The 25,385-nt window shown below is 36.5% G+C and overlaps 2 protein-coding genes and 2 pseudogenes across 2 annotated transcripts; 1 reads left to right on the top strand and 3 right to left on the bottom strand.

The window, feature by feature from the left end:
- The first annotated feature begins 387 nt into the window (after nucleotides 1–387).
- On the top strand, nucleotides 388–1,972 carry LOC143568023 (malonyl-coenzyme A:anthocyanin 3-O-glucoside-6''-O-malonyltransferase pseudogene; annotated as a pseudogene).
- Nucleotides 1,973–18,251: 16,279 nt separating this feature from the next.
- Nucleotides 18,252–19,726, bottom strand: LOC143568017 (malonyl-coenzyme A:anthocyanin 3-O-glucoside-6''-O-malonyltransferase pseudogene; annotated as a pseudogene).
- Nucleotides 19,727–23,693: 3,967 nt separating this feature from the next.
- Nucleotides 23,694–24,175, bottom strand: LOC143568034 (protein FAR1-RELATED SEQUENCE 5-like). Its single transcript, XM_077054285.1, has 2 exons — nucleotides 23,895–24,175; nucleotides 23,694–23,805 (listed from the first exon to the last, which is right to left on the bottom strand). Exons 1-2 carry the CDS (start codon nucleotides 24,173–24,175, stop codon nucleotides 23,694–23,696), a joined length of 393 nt encoding a protein of 130 aa, XP_076910400.1.
- Nucleotides 24,176–24,261: 86 nt separating this feature from the next.
- Nucleotides 24,262–25,105, bottom strand: LOC143568033 (protein FAR1-RELATED SEQUENCE 5-like). The gene is made up of 2 exons (XM_077054284.1): nucleotides 25,087–25,105; nucleotides 24,262–24,671 (listed from the first exon to the last, which is right to left on the bottom strand). Exons 1-2 carry the CDS (start codon nucleotides 25,103–25,105, stop codon nucleotides 24,262–24,264), a joined length of 429 nt encoding a protein of 142 aa, XP_076910399.1.
- Between the last annotated feature and the right edge of the window lie 280 nt (nucleotides 25,106–25,385).

Genomic DNA, 25,385 nt, shown 5'->3' with positions numbered 1-25,385 from the left:
TGTACAAATCATCGAAACATAATCATATAAACCATCAAAGATTCAAAGTTGCTTCATAGTATACAGTTTTTTACTGTTTGTTTCTCTTACAACTTGTCGCAGCGAGGAGCTTATATTTACCAACGTTGGGACGTAAATTGTTATAACGGTTATTTTATTTTATTTTGCCACTGTGACGTGCTTAATTGTATTGATGTGAATGCCGTAATTTTTTTGCTGCTTAGCACACCATACTTATTTTTATCAATGTTTTATTGCGCCCAGCAGGATTATTATTTACCTTCAAACTCCAAAAAGAAAAAAAAATTATATTTAGTTATGTATCAACAATAATTAAGATCAGTAAATAGAAACAGAATTGCAACTATCACAACAAATCAATGACCAATCCATTAAATAGAGCCAAGTCAGTGTTGAGCGAGTACCATTATTCAATATTCTACGCCTATAATATAGCCTACAAATCACATTCAGTCATTCGCCACTTTTTTTGTGATATCAAACTATCGAAAAGATATGAATGATATGCATTCCTTGCCTACCTTGACAGTTCTTGAACAGTCCCAAGTATTCCCACCACCCGCCACTGTACGCCACCAGGCGTTGCCACTAACATTCTTCGACATAATATGGTTAATCATGGCTGATCCCGCACACACACTCTTCTTTTATGACCTCCCAATCACTAAAACTCAGTTTACTGAAACTATTGTTCCCAATCTTAAACAATCATTATCTGTCACCCTACAACATTTTTTCCCATTTGTTGGAAAACTCACCATATTCCCTAGTGGTAATAAAAAACCCGAAATCCGTTATGTTGAAGGTGATTCTGTCACGGTTACATTTGGAGAATGTAACCTTGACTTCAACGATCTCACGGGTAATCATCCTCGTAAATGTGACAAGTTTTATCATCTTATACCGATACTGGGACGCACGGCTAAAGTGTCTTATTACATTACAATCCCAGTTTTCACGGTTCAGGTGACGTTGTTTCCAAACCGTGGGATTTCTATAGGCATGACAAATCATCACAGTCTTGCTGACGCTAGCACCCGGTTTTGTTTTATAAAGGCGTGGACGTCAATTGCTCGATCCGGTGGTTCAGATAAGTCGTTTTTGGCTAATGGAACTTTGCCGGTTTTTGATAGATTGGTGAAATATCCGGAACTAGATGAAAGTTACTTAAGAAAGTGAAGGTTGAAAATTTTAATGAGAAGTATGAACTTCCGAGACTTTCTGGACCACGTGATAAGGTTCGAGCCACGTTTGTTCTGGCTCGAACTGTTATCAATGGGTTGAAAAAACTGGTTTCAACCCAACTTCCAACGTTAGCACATGTATCATCATTTACAGTTGCATGTGCTTACATTTGGAACTGTGTGGCAAAATTACACAATGATGAGCTAGCGCTATTTACTTTCGCGGTTGATTGTCGGTCACGAATGGATCCACCGATCCCAGCCGCTTACTTTGGCAACTGCCTCATGCCGTGTATGACTTTTGCGAGGACCACTATATTAAAGGAAAAGGAAGGATTCCTGACGGCTTCTAAATTGATGGGAGAGAATCTACATAAGATGTTGACCGATAAAGATGGACTCGTGAAAGATTTAGGACCGGCTGGGAATGTGTTCAGCGACGGTGAGCCAATAAAGATAATGGGGGTCGCTGGAACACCAAAACTGAAGTTTTATGAGTTAGATTTCGGAATTGGAAAGCCCGTAAAGCATGAAACCATTTCGATAGATTATAATGGATCGATATCTGTTAGTGCATGCAGAGAATCCGATGAAGATCTGGAGATTGGTGTGTGCCTTTCAGCTAGTGAGATGGATGTTTTCGTTCGTAACTTCAATTCTGGTCTTGAATCGTACATCTAGATTCTGTTGTCTTGTTGAATGCTAGGTTAATTTACTTCCCTAAGAATAATTGGGATCTTTCTTGGTTCTCGTCTTAAGTGTTTATGTTAATTGTACGGTGTGACGTTACGATATTTGAAATTATTTCATACATCTACTCTTATGTTTATGTATCATCACAAATTCATAGATATATATTTATATATCATGCATGGTTTCTTTATGGAACAAGTCTGAACGCCACCCACACTTAGTATGAACTATGAAGTCTCAACTGTCAACCTAAAATGATTTAAGTCCAAAACCGGTTAGAATACAAATTAGTCCGTACACACTTTTGATTACAAACATCCGTTAAAAATTTAATGGCTAAAACCCTATCATAAATCATAGAGGATACTAGATAATTATCCACTAATTAGATAATTAATTAATCACAGTGTAGGTCCTTTGACCGGATCTAACAACACAACAACTATTACTAGTTATCTTGGATCAACATCTACACTAGTTAGCAGAAATAACTAGTGAGGACGGAGATCTCGAATCTTTTTTTTGTGTGTTTATTGCCGTGAGGGATAGAGAGAGAAGAGAGAGTTTGTGAGTTTAAGATAAGGTTTTTGCAAAAAGGTTATGTTGTGCATAAGATACACACACCTTATATGGTGTGTGTGCTCATGCACATCTATTTCATTATGAACGACCCAATGGGCTCAAATACAAATGGCCTTGGCCAAAACATACAAAAGATAACAAGTCCAACTAGCCAATAAATGCATAAACAAGATACATAATACAAATACGAAAGACTAATTTTGAAATGGGCCTTACAATCTTCCTCTAGTCTTTGGTATTTGTTTTGTTAGCTTAAGTCTTCAGTCAGAGTCAGAGTCAGACTCAGACTCAGACTCAGACTCATACTCATACTCAAACATCTCGTGTTCATCAAACGGTTGTTTTTAAACAAGTAGACGGACAAACTTGTTGAACCTGCCCACAATGTCGTCGGTATTGTTCTTGCGCACGTCTTCAACGATGCACAAAGGAGATCCATGCAGCTTGAGCAGATCTTCCTTTCCAAAACCCGATAGTTCATGCTCATCAAAGAATCTGAGGTGATGCATACTCTTGCAATGAATTATCACCTCACCTGTGTCATTACCAAATTCCCAAGAGATGAAGTCGTAGAGCAAGTTGTCATCAAACGACATCCCATGCATGATAGGCTCTCCATGGTCTTCAAGCATCTTGTACCTCCATCCTTTAATTGGCTTGTTGGTGATTGGATTGATTTCTTTTGACTTGTATCCTCTTCCTGGATTGAGAGCAAATCTTGGATATCCTTTCCTCCATTCATTCTTGAGGAAGCGCTTAAACCAGCCTTGTAGTGTCTTCTCTTCATCTCCTCCACCAACTGCCCTTCTGAAGTAGTTCATATAAAGAATGGACAGTGTGTGCATATCTGCATAGGACAGATATGTGAGATCGCCTTTGGCACGTCTGATAGCCCATCTTCCGCTATCATGGTGCCATTTTTCGTAGAGGATAGGATCAGCATCGTGGTACAACTTCGACCTCCATCTTAGGCTTTCCATGCGGCTTACACAGTAATGCTTGACGCACTTTATTGACTTTTGTTAAGTAGGCTTGGTAGCTGGATCAGCAACGGGTTCTTGATCAGCATTTTCAATAGTCACTCTTTCCGGAGTATCTGGATTAGGTGAGTAGCTTATTCCATCATCACTATCGAATTTGTTTTCTTCCACGGCTTCTTGAACTTGTGATTCGGTACCTGCAACAGACGAAACGTTAAATAAAGAGGCGATTTCAACCTCGATTGCAGCATCGGTCTCACGAGTCTTTTCAGCCTCATGTGGCGGATCTTCACCTCCCGCCTTATTTCTTTTAGTGGCGTCACCATTACTACTATCATCATCATTATCTCCATCACTACCACGAGTATCATCAAAACTATCGTACTCGTGGTCGTCATCATCATCTTCCTCATCATCGTCGTTGTCACCATTATCGTCTTCATCATTAGACTCATCATTGTAATCACTGTATCCATGATTTCCACCACCACCTTGAGCTACTTATTGTGGAACATATTCAATCAAAGCAGTTGTAAAGATGGCACTGACTTGTACACCAGTAGTGGGTGCAACAAGTGGTGAACTTGTTGGACTAACATGCCCAGATGTAGCAGCAGTAGTCCCCAGAAGTTTAGTGCTTAGAACAGTTCCAACAACAGCAGCAGGCTCGTCAACACTAGCCTTCACACCTGAAACACCTTCACCAACATCCTTTCTTGGTTCACCCGTGTATAGGAAACCGTATAAGTTTCCTTGAGCTCTGACCCTTTCGGCATTAGGACCAGATTAGAAAGAGCGGTTTGTCGTCTATTGCTCTGCTTGGTCCTTGGCTCATTTACACGTAGAAACCCACGAAAGTTCTCCATGAGATGCATTCTCAAGTTCTCCGCATCTTCATCAGTTAAATAACTGCAAGGTAGCTGTTCACCAACGATTCATTTATGCGACCTTGAGAATCGCCTTAATCCTCCATTTCGCCTTCTATCCGCTCAATCATGTCACGCAGCTCCACACTCTCACCAATTAACCTGTCTACATCCCTGTTGGTTCCACCTTCCAATAAACCAACTCTTGAGCTCAGTCGCTCAAAGTCAACACAAACTTTATCAAGTGTGGATTCAAGTTCCCTCCTAAAGTTGCTTGCAAAGTTAGAGGAGGAAGGAAGATCAGTCTCCAGCTTAGATACCCTTGATTCAATTCTTTCTAGCCTGTCATGTTGTTAGCATTTCTCAAGAAGTTGTGTTCTATCAACTTCTGTTGATTGTCAATTCTTCTTTGTAGATCCCGTATCCATTCCCGCTGACTCACGATCAAGACTTGGTCTAAGTCCCGTTTCTCTTGTAAAGTTGCCACTCAATCAGCCAGAGCGTCGTGTTGCTTTGTCACCTCTTGATTGACAGTTGTTGATCCTTGATGAATTTAATCAACATCAGCTCACGCTTGGCTCTATTCTCGTTTGCTTTCCCCAATGCCATAATCCTATCGTGGACAAGATCCCGGAACACTGGATACTTCTTCGATTTTCCACTTGAAATAGGAGTGGTGATGACCGCCGTTTGAGTCAATCAAAAACCTAGTTAAACTATATAAATAGGATAAGTAAGGTATCGTATCCACCAGGAGTATGTGGTCAATGTAATTCATGTATAGATTTACTATTATGAAGTAACTGATTTTTAGTGCTGATCACACAAGCAATGATTTGAATTTAGAGTTAAACAAACAAACAAGTAAACAAGTTTCAATCAATTAACAAAGCAAATCACACCCGGGAATTCAAGTAAGCAACCTATAGTAATCTCATGCAACCTAACAGATTAATTATTACTGTTTAACTACGGACTGATCAATCAGACAAAACCTTAGACATCAATAATCGCTTTACACATGGCACTGGTTATCAAACGGTCCTTGCCAGTGTGACTCAGTTAAGGGCAATTATATGTTTTATCGTATTCAATCTAATCAAAGAATCATATGATCAATTATCTAGCAACTGGTAACAAATTGTTCAGACCAACGTAAACCTAAACCGACTGAACACACAGAAATACTAAACATCAATAATCATATATCAACCATAAACAATTATACATAGTGTTCTTAATCACATGAGAAAAACTGTAAAGATTACAAACTATACATCCGGGGTATGATTCGGAGAAGACTAGCCGAGCATCGTAATTGATAGATCTTCAATTATGATGAGGAAGGCCATTAGAATTGACCAAGAGATGATTGGTAGCCTTGGAATTCACCCAAAATCGCCTAATAGCTGCTGGAAGTCATCAATGTTGATTAGGGTTCGGAAAATAGAAGATATAGGTCAAAATCCGTTTTTTCACGTTTTTTAAGACCATCGCGTATTGCGATGGCCATAGACCCTACCTGTCGCGTACCGCGACCTAAGAAAACCTCATATTTGGATTCCTCTCGTCGAGAAACCCAAAATTCATATATTATACCTTCCGTAACTCATTTTCTAGCTCAGGATATGCTCGTTTTACTTCAAGGTCGCATTTTGTCAACCCATCTTGTTCAGTTTTTGCACTGGCTTATGATTTCTCATCCATACTCTTCCCGAATCCTTGTAACACTTCCCAAGACATCAAATCATGCTTCGGTCTTCCCAAGATATCATTCCATGCTCTTACAGGTCTCGTATTTAGCATCTTTAATGATCAATTACCTGAAATACAAAAGCACGTATGAAGTACCAAAGTTCTAACAATATACTCAATAAAACTACATAATTAATACACTAATATATATACAAAATACCCGACCATCACATTCTCACACTTATCTTTTGCTTGCCCTCAAGCAAAACACTAAAGTAAACATTAACCTCCATCTTAGGTATGTGAATTATTGCCATTAATACTAGTAAGGTTTAAGGTCATACCCAGTTTCCCAGACTGACACTTTCTAGATTGACATCCCACAAATACGGTTAAGTGCTATAATAAAAACAATAGAGCCGTCCAGACGAGTGTACTTTGTTTCCGGTTAAAGCATACATGTTCATACCCCTCACACTATCAACACTCCTCTCGGTTTAATATCTGGACTAGCAAAAGATGTGCCAGTAGTATATGTCTCTGCCCTCAAATACCAAATATGAGTCACAACTTAATAAGCTTGCAGGCCAGTCTTATCTCCACCCATTACCCACCGGTTGCATAAAGACTTAGACTAAGGTTTTGCTGGGGCTTAGGTTGGGTGTTGAATAGGCATATTTAGTGACTAAGGTGGATGTAACCCAGTTTACAAATACACAAACAACAAATCAAAAATAAACATACTGCTAATTACATAACTGAATAAGAACTGACCTTTTTTTTTACAGCTGATAGACAATATACTGAAGCAAATAAACATACAACTCTGATAAACACATATTTACAACTCAACCGAGACATACGTACATTGTGTACTATGCTCAACAACTGACTATATACAACTCGATAACGAACTGGATTTCATCACACAGGGTTAAAATAAAGTGAAGGCCAAGGCTGAAATGGAGTGTAATGTTCAGTTTAATAAATGAAAAGGAATATAGTCCAAATGGGCTCCTAGGGGAATAATGTCGGGTAAGGAAATTTATATAGTGGGGGGAAATTGTACGTAAGGGTTTTCTAAAGTCCTAATCTCCATACAGGTGGTGGTATTAAGATCTCGATAAGAATGTGACAAGCAAGTTCTAACTCTGTAAAACATACTGGTTTCTCTCAATCAATGGTGTAAGACATGTTTTATATCTATTATATAGTATGTGTATTAAGTATAGGGGGCCATCTCACAATATGTCTGGAATAATGGGCTGCCGATATGAAACATGTATCCCGTCCCCTTGACTCGTTATCCCCGCCTAAACGACCCCATTTTCAACTTCTCTTTTTGAAAGCATTTGTGAGTAAGACTATCGAGAAGCTGAAAAACCAACTATGACCAGAAACCTATAACTTGGCATTAATGACAATAATTAACAGTTAACAACTTTGGTTTCTGTACATTCTTCGAGGTACTATCGGGCTAAAATTTTCAAATTTCCCCTATCCCCACACTTGAGGTTTACAATGTCCTCAATGTTAAAATATTTAAACACTTAATGAACATATGAGGGACGGGGTTGAAATTGACTTTTTGATTATTAAGCAATTTTAAAAATTCGGGCTCAAATGTGATGGTTCTCCTAGCAAATATACAATTACACTTTTAACATTTAAACTAATTAAAACAAAATAGATTATGAAGCTGAAATCACCTGATATCATTGACAATAGAATGGAACAATCGGCTCGCGAACTCTTGTAAACACTCGTACACACTCGTCTCAACCAATTACCAAAACTGATAACCGAACCTGCAAAATCTCGAGATGTGTAGAAGCAAGCTTCTCACAAGTTTAAGACATAGGTCTTTTAAGAGTTATGAACATGAATTTCTGTTAGTTTTATTAAAACAATTACCGAGCCGAATTAAGTCGTTTCATAATAAATATTGTTAAACAAGTTAAAAAGATTAAAAGACCTAACTCACTTTCGTAGGAATCACGATTGCATTTAGCGTATGCAACAAGCCCTTTAAACCCCCCGGTAGCCCGGGTGGATGAGTGAGGTCTCCTGAGGGTTTATAGTGAACTACACCCACAAAGTTTCAAATACAACACAATATACAATAAATCAAAATACAACAGATTATAACTCAAATAAAAACAAATTGGAAAGATACTTACAAACCCCGGGTTGCCTCCCGGTTAGCGCTGAATTGATGTCTACAGCTCGACAATACCTGAATTCCTCACGGCGGTCGAAGTGCACACTTACCCACCGAGTTTCCAATATGCGCTCGGTAGCTTACATGCCAAGTCCATAACCGCTTTACAGTGATTGGCATGATACTTGAATGATTATTGTGAGGCCGCTTTGTAATTATTTGCCCAATATCTTGCATGCTTACATTCTGTTCATTGTTTACCAAGCCTTAATCCCCACACTTGTTGTTTGGAATAATAAGTACTGGAGAAGGCATAGTATTCACAATGGATACCTTGGGCTCTTCATACTCTAAATGAGTTGTATCTTCTACTTGAATCACAGTTTCACTTTCTTGCTTTGGAAGATCAACAACCTCAATCTCTTCATCACCATCAGACATAGTACCACTAGCCAACTCGTCTTGGTCTCGTTTGATTTCAGTTTTGTCCTCAATATTCGGATTGAGCGAGGCTAAAATTCTTTCATGTCTTAGCTCATATTCCTTTTCTTCTTCCATCACCTGTTTCTTTTGTTCCATTAACACGTTCATGATGGCATCGAGCTTAGAATGCAGAATATTTTGTTGCTCTTCATCAAACGACTGGGGATATTCATACTCATCTTCTTCATGAGAATATTCATAATCATCTTCTTCATGAGAATATTCATAATCAACCTCATCCCAATCTGGTTCAGTGTGTATAATCTCTTCATTAATTTGATTGGTCCACTTAGCCTCGAGAGATTTCCTTTGTTGTTCTGATTCCTTGTTATGCTCAACCATAATATTTATCAATTTGTCAAGTTTGGATTCCACCGTGTCTTGGGAACTTGAGGAATAGGGCATCTCCGGTTCGCAGTTGGAATAATACGGCTCTTGATCATATTGGTTATCCATGTCTGATTGATAATCTTCATCATAATTTGGTGATGTGTGTTTTTCAGAGTGTGAATAATATGACAAAATCTCTTTATCTTCATAGCCTGTCGTCATATATCTTTGCCCATGGCAACGCTCTTGCCGATTTTGTGCAACTACTGGACAATCCAGATAGTGATACGGGCCTTCACAATAGCAAAAATCACCATAATTGCTCATAGTGACAGTTGTGTGCTCGGGTTTCGGGATGGGTTTTGGTTTTGACCCATAAGCGGTGACTGTCTGTCTGAGTGGCGGGTGTGTAAAAACCTGTTACCTGCACAAACAACACACCCCGCGTAAAATGGAAAAATAAAAAAAAAACCCAAAAATAAAATTAAAAATTAATAAACTAAACTAAAATAAACAAAGAAATCAAATAACACGAAAACACTAAGCGCACCAACTCCCCCGCAACGGCGCCATTTTGATGACTCATCTTGTTCAATTTTAGCATTGGCTTATGATTTCTCATCCATACTCTTCCCGAATCCTTGTAACACTTCCCAAGACATCAAATCATGCTTCGATCTTCCTGAGATATCATTCCATGCTCGTACAGGTCTCACATTTAGCATCTTTTAACGATCAATTACCTGAAATACAAAAGCACATATGAAGTACCAAAGTTCTAACAATATACTCAATAAAACTACATAATTAATACACTAATATATATACAAAATACCCGAACATCAAGTGGCAGCTATGATTGTGCCCTTTTGGGTTGAGATAGGTGTGGTTGATATGGTTGAGTGTGGTGTGGTTGGTATAGGTAGGGTTAGGGATAAGGGTGGGAATGATGTGGTTAAGGCTAAGGGTAGGCTGGTAGGTGCGGTTGTGGTTTCTTTGGTGGGTGTGGTGGTTTGGGATTAGATGGATGATGTGAATGTAGAGGACCAAAATGTTGTGTCTGTAATTGGTGAGGTGAATTGGTAAGTTGGTGAGGTAACGGGTGCGGTGGTCCTAGGTGAGGTTAAGGTTTAGGCTTGGGTGGTTAAGGGAATGTTTTCAAACATAGGCCGCATGGGCTCATCTAGTCGGGTTGGTGAGGTTTTGGTAGATATGATGGGTTCGTCTCTAAGAGATGGTTTCTTTGGTTTGGTTTTGGTTTTGGGTTTGGTTTTCTGGATAATCCTAGGTTTGGTTTTTGTTTGAGATTTGGTTGGTGATTTGAGTTTGGTTTTGGATTGGGTTTTTGGTGAGGTCAAGGTTTGGGCTTTGGGGGCTTCTATGGTCTTGGCCAAAGTGGTAGGTGATCCTATGTGTGGTTCAGTTATGGTGGTGGTTTGTGGTGTGTTAGTTTGTGTGGCTAAGGTTGTGGGTGCTACGGATTCATTAATCATAATTGAAATCGAAGGAAAACGTACCTTAATGGAAGGCACCTTCGAAGGAGAAGACTTCTTGGAATCTTTGGCCTTATTCAAGCGTTTTAGTGGATGCTCTGGCTCTTCTTCTTCCTCCTCCTCAGCAGAAGCATCAGATTTCTTAGAGGACTCACCCGCTTTCTCTTACCCTTGTCATGCTTCTTTTTCGACTTGTGCTCCACAACAACATCGAATTCTGGCTCAGTCTCAGTCTCAGCAGCCGGTTCATCAACAGGCTCATCCTATTCCTCTTCTTCATCACCTCCTTCATCCTGACCATCATTATCACCACTATCGTCACCTTCCTCCTTTACCTCTGTCTCATCACTATCAGTCTCTGTTTCAGCAAACTGACCAAACTTTACTCTGAGCTCCTCACCTTTATACTTATTCACACTCCTCCCAGTAAGCTCAAGAATAGCCTTCAAAGCAGACTGTCGAACCATCTTCACATGAAATTGTTCATTTGCTTCAATAACATTTCCCTCTTTATCAACTTCATTAGTGTGAACAGGCTTGGGTGTGTCAGGAAGCAAGTAATCCAAGTTCAATTGAACAAATCTTGGATACATCATTCGTCTATTCTTGGCAAGTACATTCATCTACATATACTTGAAAAACATATTCGAGTAGTTGTACTTACTTTACATGTTAAGCCTAACATCACACCCACCCGATATGCATTTAATTTGTCAAAGCTGCCCTTTTGAGATGATAGGCAGTTTGCAACTATGTGAAACAGAAGCTTCCAATAAAACGGGCAGATGCTTCTTCTCACAAGTAAACCACTTTACATCATACTCTATCTCCTCCAAATACTAGGCAATGTCTTCCTTGGTGAATGTAGGAAACGGGTTATTAGCATTATCTTTGATCTCCAAGGCTTGTCGTATAACTTCCTCATTTACCACCACTTCCAGTCCATCTATCTTGGACGTGATCTTAGAACTACCCTTCTTTGTTTTTTCCGTGGTCCAGAATTGCTCTACCCATGAAGTGTGAGCTTCAGGATCAGTAGGGATGGCATAGGATAGTGGACAATCCCATAATCCCTTGATCGTAGATATAAACACTTTATACCTTCTCCTCTTCAGGATTTCTACCGGACAAGAGTTGTTATGACCCTATAAGACACAAGAGGAACATCAGTGTTGATAATTGAGTGTTGGAGTACAAACTATATACAAAAATAAACTAAAGATAAATTAGAAACAAAACAAAACTTTACAAATTTATATACAAGTTTTGGACTTGAAACAGAAAATTGTCTAAGTCTGGAGTATTCGAATCGAATGGTTAAGGATTCAAATAAAAGTTTTAAGTGTCAAACAATCGAATCAAATGAATATGAAATATGGTTAAGGCATAAGTAATCTAATCGAATGAGCATTCTATTAGGTTGATTAATAGATTAGATTAGATTGATTAAATATGAATTAGTTTAACTTTTACAAGTGTTGATTGATCTAATCGAATGTGGGTTCTAATCGAATCAAATGATTTAATCGAATCGAATGGTCATTTAATTAGATTAGAATTTTAATTCGATTCAAATAAAACTCTTATTCGACTAGAATGTCCTTTGTCTTTTCTATTTCTGATTCTCTAATCGAATGGAGATTCGATTACTTATGACTTAGAAACTTTCTGAGTTTTTCTTTTCTAATCAAATGGACATTCTAGTACTTGGCACTTTGCAGATTTCATTCAAAACTTATGTCTAATCGAATGGCAATTCGAATGCATGGTCACTGGGATTCTCTCTTTAATCGAATGGCTCATTTGATTACTTGATTCTTGAACATTTTCAACTTTCTAATCGAATGGATATTCGATTACTCAGTTCTTGGCATATATCATTCACATTTCTTTCCAATCGAATCCCAACTATTATATGTTCCTAAAACAGTTTTCCATCCAACCAACAATCGATTACATCTAATCGAATCCTCATTCGATTACATCTTCTTTCCATTCGAATACAATACTCAAACTATCATATATGCATATATCAATCCCAAAACACCTTTCTGAGTTCATGCCCATCATGTGTGAAGATCTGGGCAATCATGACCCACTTTCAAACACTTTTTCTAGGTTAATTAGCCCAAGAACAGTCCGATAAACCTAAAAATATAAAAACATGCAAAACTTTATAAAAACTCAATTAAATCAACGTGAAGGATCCTAATGATATCGACAACAATATTATAACACTAGAATTTACAAAGAACAACATATAAAGGCCCAATCGAGCATGAACAGTTCCGTCAAGAACTGTTCTTAAACCTAGAAACAAGAACATGAATCAAAACATAAAAGATATTATACCACGGGAAACATATCCATGTTTGATGAATATTTAAGGGTGATTATGAAAGAAGATCTTGTATTTGTTTGAAGATCTGGAAGATCTTGGGAAGGCGGTGGAGGTTTGAGAGAAAAAGTAAGAGAAAGAGTGTGTGGATAAGATTTGTGATTAAAGTGAGGGATATTTTGGGTTGACCTATTTATAGGGTCAACATATCTCACGATAGGGTCAAAGCATCTCGAGTTATAAACGATTTTACACTCTCAACCCCGAACTCTGAAAATATTTACAAATTTAAACCCGCAAATATTTACCCACCGAATTCAAACACTTTAAAATATATACAAGATACATTTTTTTCGGGTCAACATTTAACAAACATTGCATAGAGGACCTTGTTGTTGAAACATTAACCCCTTTTAACTAGACACTAAAAAGTAAGATTAAAACAAAGTAAAATAAAAAATAAAACAAAGTAAAATAAATAGAAATAAAAATGAAGATAAAAATAACATTAAAATTAATACAAGTTAAAATAATTTTAAGATGTAAATGAAAACAAAAGAAAAATTTTAGAAATCAAAAGAATTTGAAGTAAAGATGAAATTGATATTATATTAATTATATTAATCTTAGAGTTAATTAATTTATATAATTTAAGCAGCACATATTTTTGGTGAGAAAGATCGCGACATGAAATCACATTGTCTATAACGTCTTAGATCACACTTCAATTTGGATATTGTTATGTCAAGAACCCAAGGTCGATTGTAGATATATTTGTCCACTCTAAACTTAACAAATATTTTGATTTCACTGTGATACGTTAAGGTATGAATTAGGCACGATACTTGTGTGGTCCCTGTTAATCCGACATGTTACAAACTCCATCATACCACATGCATAGTTTGTGTTTATCAGTATCACCCCGAATTGACTCCGACCCCCTAATGATTTATCAATATATTTTAAGCTTATTTAAACTTTTTATTTAACTCAATCACACATTTTTCATAATGTTCAGCTTGAAAAAGTTTTTCATTAAGTTTAGCCATGTCATTACTATGAGTTTTAATCCTAGTGGCGTAGATCTTTTCATCTTTCTTAAGTTCATCATTATGACACTTAATGCTAAAAATTTAATCTAAAAATGGTAGCATTATGGTTTCTATAGTGCACAACTTAATCAATGCAAGCTTGTGAGCAGAGTTTGTGTACCTCGGGAATGAGAGATGCAGGTGTAGGTGTTCCAGCAGTAGAGCTTGACGAGGTGCTTGCTTGATCAGTGAAGGCCATTCAAGCATATGTCAGTGGATTCTTCAACTCCTCAAATTGGTCACCCTCCCAATCTGGTTGAGTTGGTTCAGCAATTCTTATGATCATGGCCTTTGAGCTCGACTCAAAGTTTCCCTTGGATCCACTTCTTTGGCCGATTCTTGGGACACTTGGCTTTGAGGAGTAACTTGGAACGTGACTCTTGTCGGGTCTTTTAGCACCTTCATTATCAGACATCTCGGTGATTTTGATGTCATTGACAACCATCGGTGGATTGGTGCATTCTCTAGCAAAATGGCCAGTTTCGTTATAGTTGTAGCAACGCAGCTTGGCTTTCTCAAAACCAATATTCTTCCCGTCAAACATCCTTGAAGTCGTTCTTCTCGTACTTTTTCATGAAGCAAAAGCTCGGTGAATGGTCATGGCCATCTGGTACTTGATGTCCATTTTCTTGAGATCTTTCTTGTTGATCTCGGGAAGATCTCCTTGCTCAAAGAAAGGAAGAAGTGGGCAGCTTTCCTTGCAATAACTCCTCGTAGCTTGCCATAAAGGCATGAAACAGTGCCACATTGGAGTCATCGGGTGAGATGGTTTGAGGAGCAGAATAGGCTTGATTGCTGGTTGATGCCTTGATTCCATGAGCCTTTAAGGCTTGTGCAACTACTTTGTCAACTGCATTTTGAAAAGAGCTTGAGCTTGATAGTGCTTGGGGTATGGCAGTGGTCTTAAAGGCGGAATTAGCGGTGTGAGCAGCAGGATGAGCTTGACTTAGGAATGCTGAGCTTACACCGGATCTAGTAGTTATACCAGCTTGAGTAAGAGAATTAATGTGATTACCCATCCTTAATTTTTCATCCATTTCAAATGACTTGATAATGGAGGTCAAGTCAGCAAGGGTGGTGATTTGAAGGTTAGTGGTTCTCTTAATTGTTATCACACTACTGTTCCAGGCATAAGGAAGGGAATTGAGTAACTTATCGTTGATTTCAATCTGATCATATTTAATGCCAGCACTTCTGATCTTAGTAATTAAGGTTATAAATCTCTTAATGAGACTAGCAATTTATTCTCCTTGTACATAATTGAACATGTTGAATTCTCCCTTCAACATTCCCTTCTTGCTGTTTCTCATCTCAATATTTCCCTCAAAACTTGTTTACCAATGCATCCCAAAGACCCTTAGCTGTGGTGTAATCCCTTAAGGTTAGTGCAATTTCACGTGAGTGGCACACACTAAGAACACCGAAGGCTATGTTGTCTTCATTAAGCAATCTTCTGTCAGTATCATCATAAGCACTTACGAGTTTTGTAACTTCTCCATCAACAGTGTTGTTGTGGGACGATATGGACATTCTTTAATTGGTCTAAGAAGATTATAATCAATGATTTTAAGGTAGTTTTGAAATCTCCACTTGAATTCTTCAAAGTCACTTTCCCAAGTCATTAGCTTTGGAGGTTTCGTCGTAGTTCCTGCCTCGTTTTCAAACATCACACAACTTCGTAGGGCTTCGTTTCTAACTTCTTCATTTGAATTGGCCATTGCTCAAACAATTTCAAGATCAAACACAAACACAACTTGATTCTGCTGAAAATCACAAGTACAGAGTATTCGAATTAAATGTAATCGAATACAGGATGATCGAATGTAATGTAAATGAATGCAAAGTAATCAAACGGATAAGCAACTTCTTGAAAATGGTTAAGTATAAAGTAATCGAATGACTTAATTCTCTAATCGAATGGATGAAACTAATTGAATGAGATTATAATCTAATCGAATGGACTATTCGAATCAAATGGGGATTTGATTCGATTAAAATGTAATCTGGACTCGATTCGATTATTCTGGAGATTCGACTAGGTTACTTGGTATTCAATTCGATTAGGCTGACTTGATTCGATTCGTTTAATCTTGAATTCGATTAGATCACAACTTTGATTCGAATCGAATGGACGATTCGATTTGAATTCACACTCGATTCGAATACAATCTGTACTTTAGGAAGGTACAATGTGTACTTTCCAACCACCTTTTTCAAGATATCCCTTTTGATGAAAGTCACTTCAATCAAGTTTAACCCTTTATGGATCTTCAAGAACCTCGATATTTTAACACCTTCTAACACCAAATTGAAGATTTGAAGCACACTAACACTTAAATCTTGAACTTTTAACACGCAAACTTGAATACCCGAAGCTTGAACATACTTTTTATGAACTTTTTGAGCACTTTTATGAACCCGTAACCCACAAAGGCTCTTGAAAATCCGTCTTTAACACAAACAAGACCAAACCCAAGGTTGTGACCCAAGATCTACAACTAGTAGAGCCCGAAAGATCTGATACCAATTGTAGGTCCCTTAACCGGATCTAACAACACAACAACTATTACTAGTTATCTTGGATCAGCCTCTACACTAGTTAGCGGAAATAACTAGTGAGAACCGAGATCTCGGATCTTGTTTGTGTGTGTTATTGTCGTGAGGGATAGAGAGTGAAGAGAGAGTTTGTGAGTTTAAGACAAGGTTATGTTGCAAAAAGTTTATATAGTGTGTGTGCTCATGCACGTCTATTTCATTATGAACGGCCCAATTGGCTCAAATACAAATGGCCTTGGGCCCAAACATACAAACGATAACAAGTCCAACTAGCCGACAAATACATAAACAAGATACATAATACAAATATGAAAGTATAATCTTGAAATGGGCCTTACACACAAATCAACTTGCACTCCAAGAAATCCATATACAGTAAAAAAAAGAGAGGGATGACTGTAATTCTCAACACCCACAAGACCTTTGGGTTATTAAAAAAGTTTGTGTCTACTATGTAACCAATCCTATACCTGTAATAGCATAATTTTTTCTTAAATCACGATTCAAAGGTTTGAACTGAGATCATTCACATTGGACTCCCAATATTATCCCAAACCATGTAGAAAAAACTCGGGATTTTTAAATATGTCCCCTCCTTATGTGATCCTTCAAACGGCTATATTTTCAATTACGAAATTAACGTTATATATATTCAATTGGAGATTCACAATTTTGGAGATTCACTAATGCATGATGAATATAACAAGATCATCTTGATGCTTTTTGTAAACCTTGATGATCAGTCAAGATCATAACAAGTTTCATAAAATTAACCCAATGATAAACGATCTTGAATTGAATTCATATTGTGTTAAATTACTTGATATTATTGGTGCAGCGAGTGAAATATGGGCTCACATGATTTTTTTAGGAACAAATTCCTTCAAATGTTGGGATGGTCAAACCCGCTATAAAATCATAACTAAGGTGCACAAGAAATTGAAAAAACAGATCTAAAACCGAAAAAGCCAAATAATCCAAACCGAAAAAACCACGAAATAAAAAACTACAATTTGGTTTTATGTTTTTGTAAAAACTGAACTTACGGTTTGGTTTTGTATTTGAATGAAATAAAAACCGAAAAAACCGAACCGAACCGAATTTCCAAAATTTTATATTTTATTTTAAATAATTAACAAGATTTTAATAAATATGTAACTAGAATATTTTTGACCAAATGTATAATTATCAAATAGTTAACAATTAAAAAACTTATTTATACATATATTCATTATTTTTCCCCAACTTTTCTTTACGGCCTAAAATTTTCAAGCCCAAATAGAAGAAACCGAAAAAAAGGAAACCGAACCAAAACCAGAACCAAAATAGAAAAACCAAAACCGAAAAAACCAAAACTGAATAGATTCAAAAATTCTAAAACCGAAATTTTGGTTTGGTTTTAGCCTAAAACCGCACTGAACCACCCTATGCACACCCCTAACTAAAATTCAATGCTTCGGTCAAGTCAAATGTTGTAAGTGATGTGTTTAAAAAAAGCAGCTCCTTTTAAACCACTATGAAAGATAAGCCATCTTAGTCCAACCGCTTTAAATGAGAATTATTTATAACGGTTTCTCGTATTGTGTTAAGTCAGATAACGGTTTCTCGTATTGTGTTAATTCGTGTGTGACTGCTTTAAAATAAAACTTAACATAAAATATGTCTACAATATATAAACTTATTTAGCATAAAGCATACCATAATACATAATACAGAGATATGTATAAGCTTGTTTAACAATGTACCCTTTGATCAACATAAATCAACAACCTGGCAAAACCATTTATTCTTGTGGAACTAAACAAACCATACAACATGAAACCAACAAACGATATAATATGATGAATCTAAAGATATGATTCTATACCATTATTGAAGGCACTAACAAAAACATCCATCTTAGCAGCCGAAAGACACACGCCGATCTCCAAATCTCTATTGGATTCCCGACATGTGTTAATAGACACCGATTCATTATAATCCAAAGAAACCATTTCAAACTTTACAGGCTTCCCAAATCCAAAATCTAAGCCATAAAACCCAAGTTTGGGGGATCCAGCGACCCCCAAACACGTCGTTGGGCCCACCTCCCGAAACAAATTCTCCATTATCTCCCTTCCATCTTTCATAAGCCCATCCTTATCGGTCAACATCTTATGTAGATTCTCTCCAATCAATTTAGCAGCCGTCAAGAATCCTTCTTTTCCTTTTAAAATAGATGTTCTTGCAACACTTATACAAGGATGGAGGCAGTTGCCAAAGTAAGCTGCCGGGATTGGTGGATCCATTCGTGACCTACAATCGATAGCAAAAATAAATGCTGCTAGCTCATCATTGTGTAACTTTGCTACACAGTTCCAAATATATGCACATGCTATCGTAAATGAGGATACATGTGCTAACATTGGAACCTGGGTTGAAACCAACTTTTTCAACCCATCAATAACGGTTCGAGCCAGAATAAACGTGGATCGAACCTTATCAGTCGGTCCAGAAAGTCTCGGAAGTTTATATTCTTCGTTAAAGATTTCGACGTTCACTTTCTTTAGATAACTTTCATCTAGTTTTGGGTACTTGACCAATCTATCATAAACAGGTAAAGTTCCATTAGCCAAAAATAGCTCATCCGAACCACCAGATTGAGCAATCGACATCCACGCCTTCAAGAAGCCGAAGACGGTGCTAGCGTCACCAAGGCTGTGATGACATGTCAATCCTATAGAGATCCCACAGTTAGGAAAAAGTGTCACTTGGACCGCAAATACCGGGATTGTAATGTAATCAGACACTTTAGCAGTGTGTCCCGGTATCGGTATGAGATGATAAAACTTGTCACATTGACGAGGATGATTCCCGGTCAGATCATTAAAGTCAAGACTACATTCTGCGAATGTAACAGTGACAGAATCACCTTCAACGTAACGGATTTCATGAGTTCTAGTACCACTAGGGAATATTATGAGTTTACCAACAAAAGGGAAAAAATGTTGTAGGGTGATTGATAACGATTGTTTAATATTGGTAACAACAGTATCAATGAACTTGGCTTTAGTGATGGAGAGCTCATAGAAGAAGAGGAAATGTATAGGCTGTGAAGTTAACCAAATGATGTCGGACAATGTTAGTTTCAGCGACTTGAAGCCTTTGATGGCAGGTGGTGGGAATACTTGGGAGTGTTCAACAACGGTTAAGGTAGAATCGGATTCCATTTGGTTCATCTTTTTTGATAGTTTGAGGCCTCAAACATGAGTGGTATATATAATATATTAAAGCCAGGAGGATGATAAATATATAGGGTCTGATCCACTATCCGACCATGTTTCCTAAGAAGTGTAGAAAATATGTTTTCACCATTAGATCTAATATGTGTAATACATGGGATGATCCACTATCCGACCATGTTTCCATTTATTACCCAACACCCCAATTTGGCACCTCTATATTAGAAAATCAATTACATTTTGGAACATTTTTGCTGGATGTGAAATTGTGTCCATTGAGGTTTTATTAATTATTTCATGTCCAAAGTTTTTTTAGCACATGACAACAATGTGATAGATGGCCACCATAAAGAAGATTTAAGTGTCATGATTCTGTCATGAGACTTTAAAAATGCAGCGTAAACATAGAAGACACACCTAACATCAAGAAAACCCAACTAACATCTTGACAAAAAAAAAACAGTAATGATTTAACATTCTTGACAAACAAAGCAAATAATTTTATTGATAGCAAAAGTTAAATGGCAACTTATCCTTGAATCTGATAATTCTGCTCCAAATCTGTTGTTTGGCTTTCTAAAGTCAAACTGTCAGATATTTTTATAATAACCCGTAACGATCTATTGACCTGGTAGCCAACTTTATCAAAACAATAGCTTTGAAATTTGTTCCCAAATTACCCTTGTGTATAATCCAACCCAAACCTAAACTTTGAACAGCCAATGACCAAAAACTTTTACTTAAAGTACTAATAAGTAGTGGCAAGTATATAGAAAATCTTCCAAATAACATACTAAAATGATGCAATATACATTAAAAAAAATCTACACATTTTCAAATCATATGTAGAGAACTTAGTTATCTTTAGCTACGCTACCAAGATCAACATCATCATCTAATTCATGTTGGCTCAGTTGTTGTTTGGCCTAAAAAATATGGCCTAACCCCATAATTAAAAGGGGTTATTAATTGGTTTGTTTAATGACTAACTTATGGTTATTAGGTTTGTTGTTAGCTAAGTTAGAATTAACATTATAAATATATGCAACTAAGTTAGGGTTCATTAAGAGGTACTCGAGTTATGTGTAATAGGGTTTTTGTGTTATAGTTCCTCTATAATATATTAAGAGTTATTCAATATTTATTTCGTGTGCGCTTACGTTTTGATGAGCTATATCAATTCGTCCTTGAATTGGTATCACAGCGGCTATGTTCCGGAGTTTTTATCAATCAAAGTCGTGATCGATAAAGAGTGGTCTATACTTCTATTTTATGATATATTGGCGGCGATTCAATTAAAGGGAAACAGTTTGTTGCGACAGGGAATTGAACAATCACAAGCTTCTAAAGTTGGCAAGTCTCAGATTTCAAAGAAAATGATTTCTTTGATTGGTTGTAGGAGGTTTTGATTTTTTATTTATACTGTGTTGCCGAAAAAAGAATTCAAAAGAAAATCATAAAACAAGTTGATTTGATTTATTTTTCTTTATTAGTTCGTTTGAATTTTATTGGGGTTAAACGAGTCAGGTTTTAATCAAAGTTTGATTTATTTTATCAGACGAGTATGGGCGATAAATCTGAACCTGAGAAGGGCAGTGTTAGTAGTAACCTGATGGCGCTCCAATGTCCGATGTTGACTTCGTAAACTATACGATTTGGGAGATGCGGACCTGGGCTACATTTAATGTTTATGGCGTGTGGGATGCCATGGAACCGGGAACAGAGGTAGATGTAAAGAAAGATAATATGGCAATTGCACTCTTGTTTCAATGGATACCTGAAGAGCAGGTTATGCAAGTTGGCAATCTTGGTTTAGCTAAAGAGATATGAGAAGGGATAAAGATCTGACATCTAGGCGCCGAACGGGTACGGGAAGCGAGACTCCAAACCCTATTATCGGAGCTCTATGCTTTAAAGATGAAAGAATCAAGTTTAGTTGATAACTTCGCGAGTTATTAGGAATCTCTTCTAAGGCGACATCACTAGGGTCTACGATCGAAGAAGTACTATTAGTAAAGAAATTTCTTAATAAGTTACCAAAACAGTTTATTCATATGGTAGCCTCGATTGAGCAAACAGTTGATTTGAAAACCATTGGGTTGACAATGTTGTGGGATGTCTAAAGGCATACGAGGAGCGTATACGAGACGAGGAGACCCAAACTGACAACCAGGTAACTAAATGTTTTCTAGTTACGAACCTTTTTTATCGAAACTAGAATACGTACAAAGAGCAAGGCAAAGACCGTGATGATGAGGACCACGATTGTTGTGAAAACCGAGGTGGTCAAGATCAAGGGTCAAGTCAAACGGGTCAACGAAGAACAATGATCGTTAAATAGAAAGAAAGGATAGATCACAGGTTAAGTGTTATTGCTGTGATGAATTCGGTCATTTTGCGTCTATGTGTCCAGAACGTATGAAGAAAGAGGAGAAAAAGGAAGAAGCAAATTTGAACAGAACCGAGAGTTTGGATCCAACTTTATTTATGGCAAGAGATGATCAAGAAACAATTTTCTGAATGAAGACAGGGTGATTCAAAAGCGTTTCGAAACTGAATCGAATCACATGATGGGTAATAAAGCTTATTTTTATGAATTGAATGATCGAGTCACAGGAAAAGTGAAGTTTGGAGAAGAATCTTGTATTGATATTCGGGGGGAAAGGGTCAGTCTTAATTGAGGGAAAGACATAGGAGCAACACCGTGTCTACTACATCTAGAGCTTACAATAAAATATCATAAGTATTTGTCAGGCAACGGAATGTGGATGTGAGATTCACATAAAACACGATTTGTCAAACATTAATGATGATGCAGATAAGCTTTTGATGAAGGTGACAGGGACCAAGAACTGATTGTACAAGACTGGCCTCAAGATAACACGTCCCGTTAAATGAGATAGCATTGGAATGAAGAATTTTGCATGTCGGGATCTTCAAAGAATTGGACTGAAAGAAGACAGTCTAAGTACGAGTCAGTTATAACTTTTGACTTTGACTCGAAAGCATAAGTGAGCCTGCATATTTATTCAATGTTAATTTGCAAAGCCTTCAATAGACACAAAATTAACTATAGATAACTTGTGTTGGATATATATAGTTTGCATAGGGTACAAGTAGTCCATATGCATAGGATTTGATACATGTTTCATGACACCTGTGATGTGTTTATTCCACAGCTCTTACATTGTGTTTCCGAATTTAATAAACGAAAGAAAAGAATGAAACGAAAATTAAGGAGATAAAAGAAAATGAGTGAAAACGACTAATTTAATTTACCATCGTGTTCTTGAGTTAAGAGGAAATAGAAAGAAAAGTAAGTTTCTATGTGTTAAGAATCATTTCCTTCCAAATATCTCCAATTTTGAAGCATTATTTTGGAATGAAGGTGAAGAGATACTATCTAATTAGAAGACAACGACTCAATGTATTAGGCCAAATCCTTGTAAGCCCATTGCGTTTCGAAATCAGATTGAGAAATTGCATCTGTCCAAACAATGTCACATATTTTACGTTTAAAATCTTCATTGTTACAAAGGGTAGCACCAACCTGTTACATAAATTTGGTAATAAGATCAACATCAATTAAAAAACACGTTCTTATATGTTAAAAATACACACGTAAAACACACTGATGCATGCTAGTTTGTTATACACGTTCTAAAACGTTCTAACACTAATACAAATATGAACTAAATATACTAAAACAGTAATATGTTTATACGTCCTTAAACGTTCTAACACATTTAAAAAATATGCAGCTATCAAATAATGATGGATACTAATATGTTTAGACATTTTAATACGTTCTGAAACATATGCATAGTACATTGAATACATTAAAAAAAGTTACCTTATCAGCAAGTTTTTCCTTAATGTGCCACATACATAACCGATGTCTCGAGTTTGGTAAAACAAAGGAGATTGCTTGCTTCATTGCTGGATCTTGATCAGTAACAACCACCTTTGGGGCAATACCGAAAGAATCAAGAAAAACTTTCAAAAGCATGAATAAGCTTCAATAGATTCAGATGATAATAACGCAGCACCAAATGTAACATTACGACAGTGATTATCAATGGCAGTAAATGGTACAAAAACCATATCGTACCTGTAAAAAACAAAATTATTAGAAAACGAATTAAAAAAATATGTAAAAAAAATAAAAAATTAAAAAACAAATGTATTAAATTGACATACTTGTTGGTCTTAAATGTTGCATCAAATGATATAATATCTCCAAAAGCCAAATAATTTTTCTTTGAAATTTCATCCGCCCAAAATAAACGATTTAATTCACCATTAAAATTAACAGTATACTCAAACAAATAACCATCACAACAGTTTTTCTTCTCACTTAATCTTTGTACAGCCATTTCCGCATCATGCTCCCCAATATAATAAGTTAAACTCTGTATGAAATTCTTACAATCGTCTTTTGTAGCCCCAACTTCCTCAAATCCTCCATACTTTGTTCTCATAATATTAAACGCCTTAACAGGCCCAAATTCAATGTTGACAACTCATATGTAATATCTTGTTGTACATGAGTCAACTCCCTATTTGATCAAACAAAATGCATATCTTTTGCATCCACCGGTTCATGATTATGTCCTTCGACAAAATCATTTATTTCAAACCTCAAACCGTCATCAGATTTTAGAAAAATTTGAGCTCGACAACCACACCGAATTGTTAGTCTCTTCCTTCTTTTATAATACGGTCTATTGGAACCATCTTTTTCAGCCATAGAATCATAACTGTTTGCAGGTTTATGACCTTCTTTGGAACATGTAAAATATTTAGACTTTAATAAACCGTCATTCATATACGAACCTCCTTTACGAACACAAACACCAGCTTTCTTTGCATATTCACAATAAAAATCATATGCATGATCAACAGATTCAAAAATCATTCCTTTTACAGGTTTACAAGATGCATTAACATGTGGTATAACAACATCTGATGAAGGATCTGATAAACAAAAAGCAATTTAAGTCAAAAAATTCGCCTAATAAAAACTAATTACATTTTAGAAAATACATACGAAAATAAATATAATTTAAAATATAATCAAACATCAAAAATAATTTAATACGTTCTAATACATTATAATATGTTCTAACCTAATCACAATTACTAACCAATTATACGTTCTAATACGTTCTAAATAGAAAATCAACAATCCTATCCACGATTTACTAAAACACATAATTTGAAGTCTAACCGAATCACAATTATTTGAAAAACTATAAAACACAATATCGATCATAAAAATCAACAGAAACACAACCTAAAAATTGAAAAACTTAATTTATCTGTCAATTAAACCTACAGTATACAGCTAAATAAATAACAATTGATTAGAATTAAACCTACAACTACTTACTTTGATTATCGTAATACATGACGCTAAAAATCAACGAAGACCATCAAAGCTAATCGAACAACAACTCGCCAATTGTTAAGCAGTTTTCGGATACAAAGATCAAATTCAATAAAACAGGGTATATGCAAAAACCGTTTATTATACAGGCGCGATGAACTTTTAAAAATAATGTAAAAAGACAAAAACACCCTTCTGTTAACTTACGCGATCAAATTAATGAAATTGGAAATCAAAGATAGGAAGCCTCGCGTACATAATGTAAGATAACCAATTTTTGTATTGGATCCTTTATCTATATA

Source organism: Bidens hawaiensis, unplaced genomic scaffold (assembly GCF_021521415.1).
Source record: "Bidens hawaiensis isolate Kalapana, Puna unplaced genomic scaffold, B.hawaiensis_p1.1 tig00023792_1, whole genome shotgun sequence".
Classification (NCBI taxonomy): Eukaryota; Viridiplantae; Streptophyta; class Magnoliopsida; order Asterales; family Asteraceae; genus Bidens; species Bidens hawaiensis.
The sequence above is the reverse complement of the archived record's forward strand: the minus strand, read 5'-3'. Positions and strand labels throughout refer to the sequence as shown.

Coding starts and splice junctions, on each gene's coding strand:
- LOC143568034 (XM_077054285.1), bottom strand. CDS start 24,175: ATGAGAACAAAGTATGGAGGATTTGAGGAAGTTGGGGCTACAAAAGAC. Junction 23,806..23,894: donor GCAACATTTAAGACCAACAA/GTATGTCAATTT, acceptor TGTTTTTTACAG/GTACGATATGGTTTTTGTAC.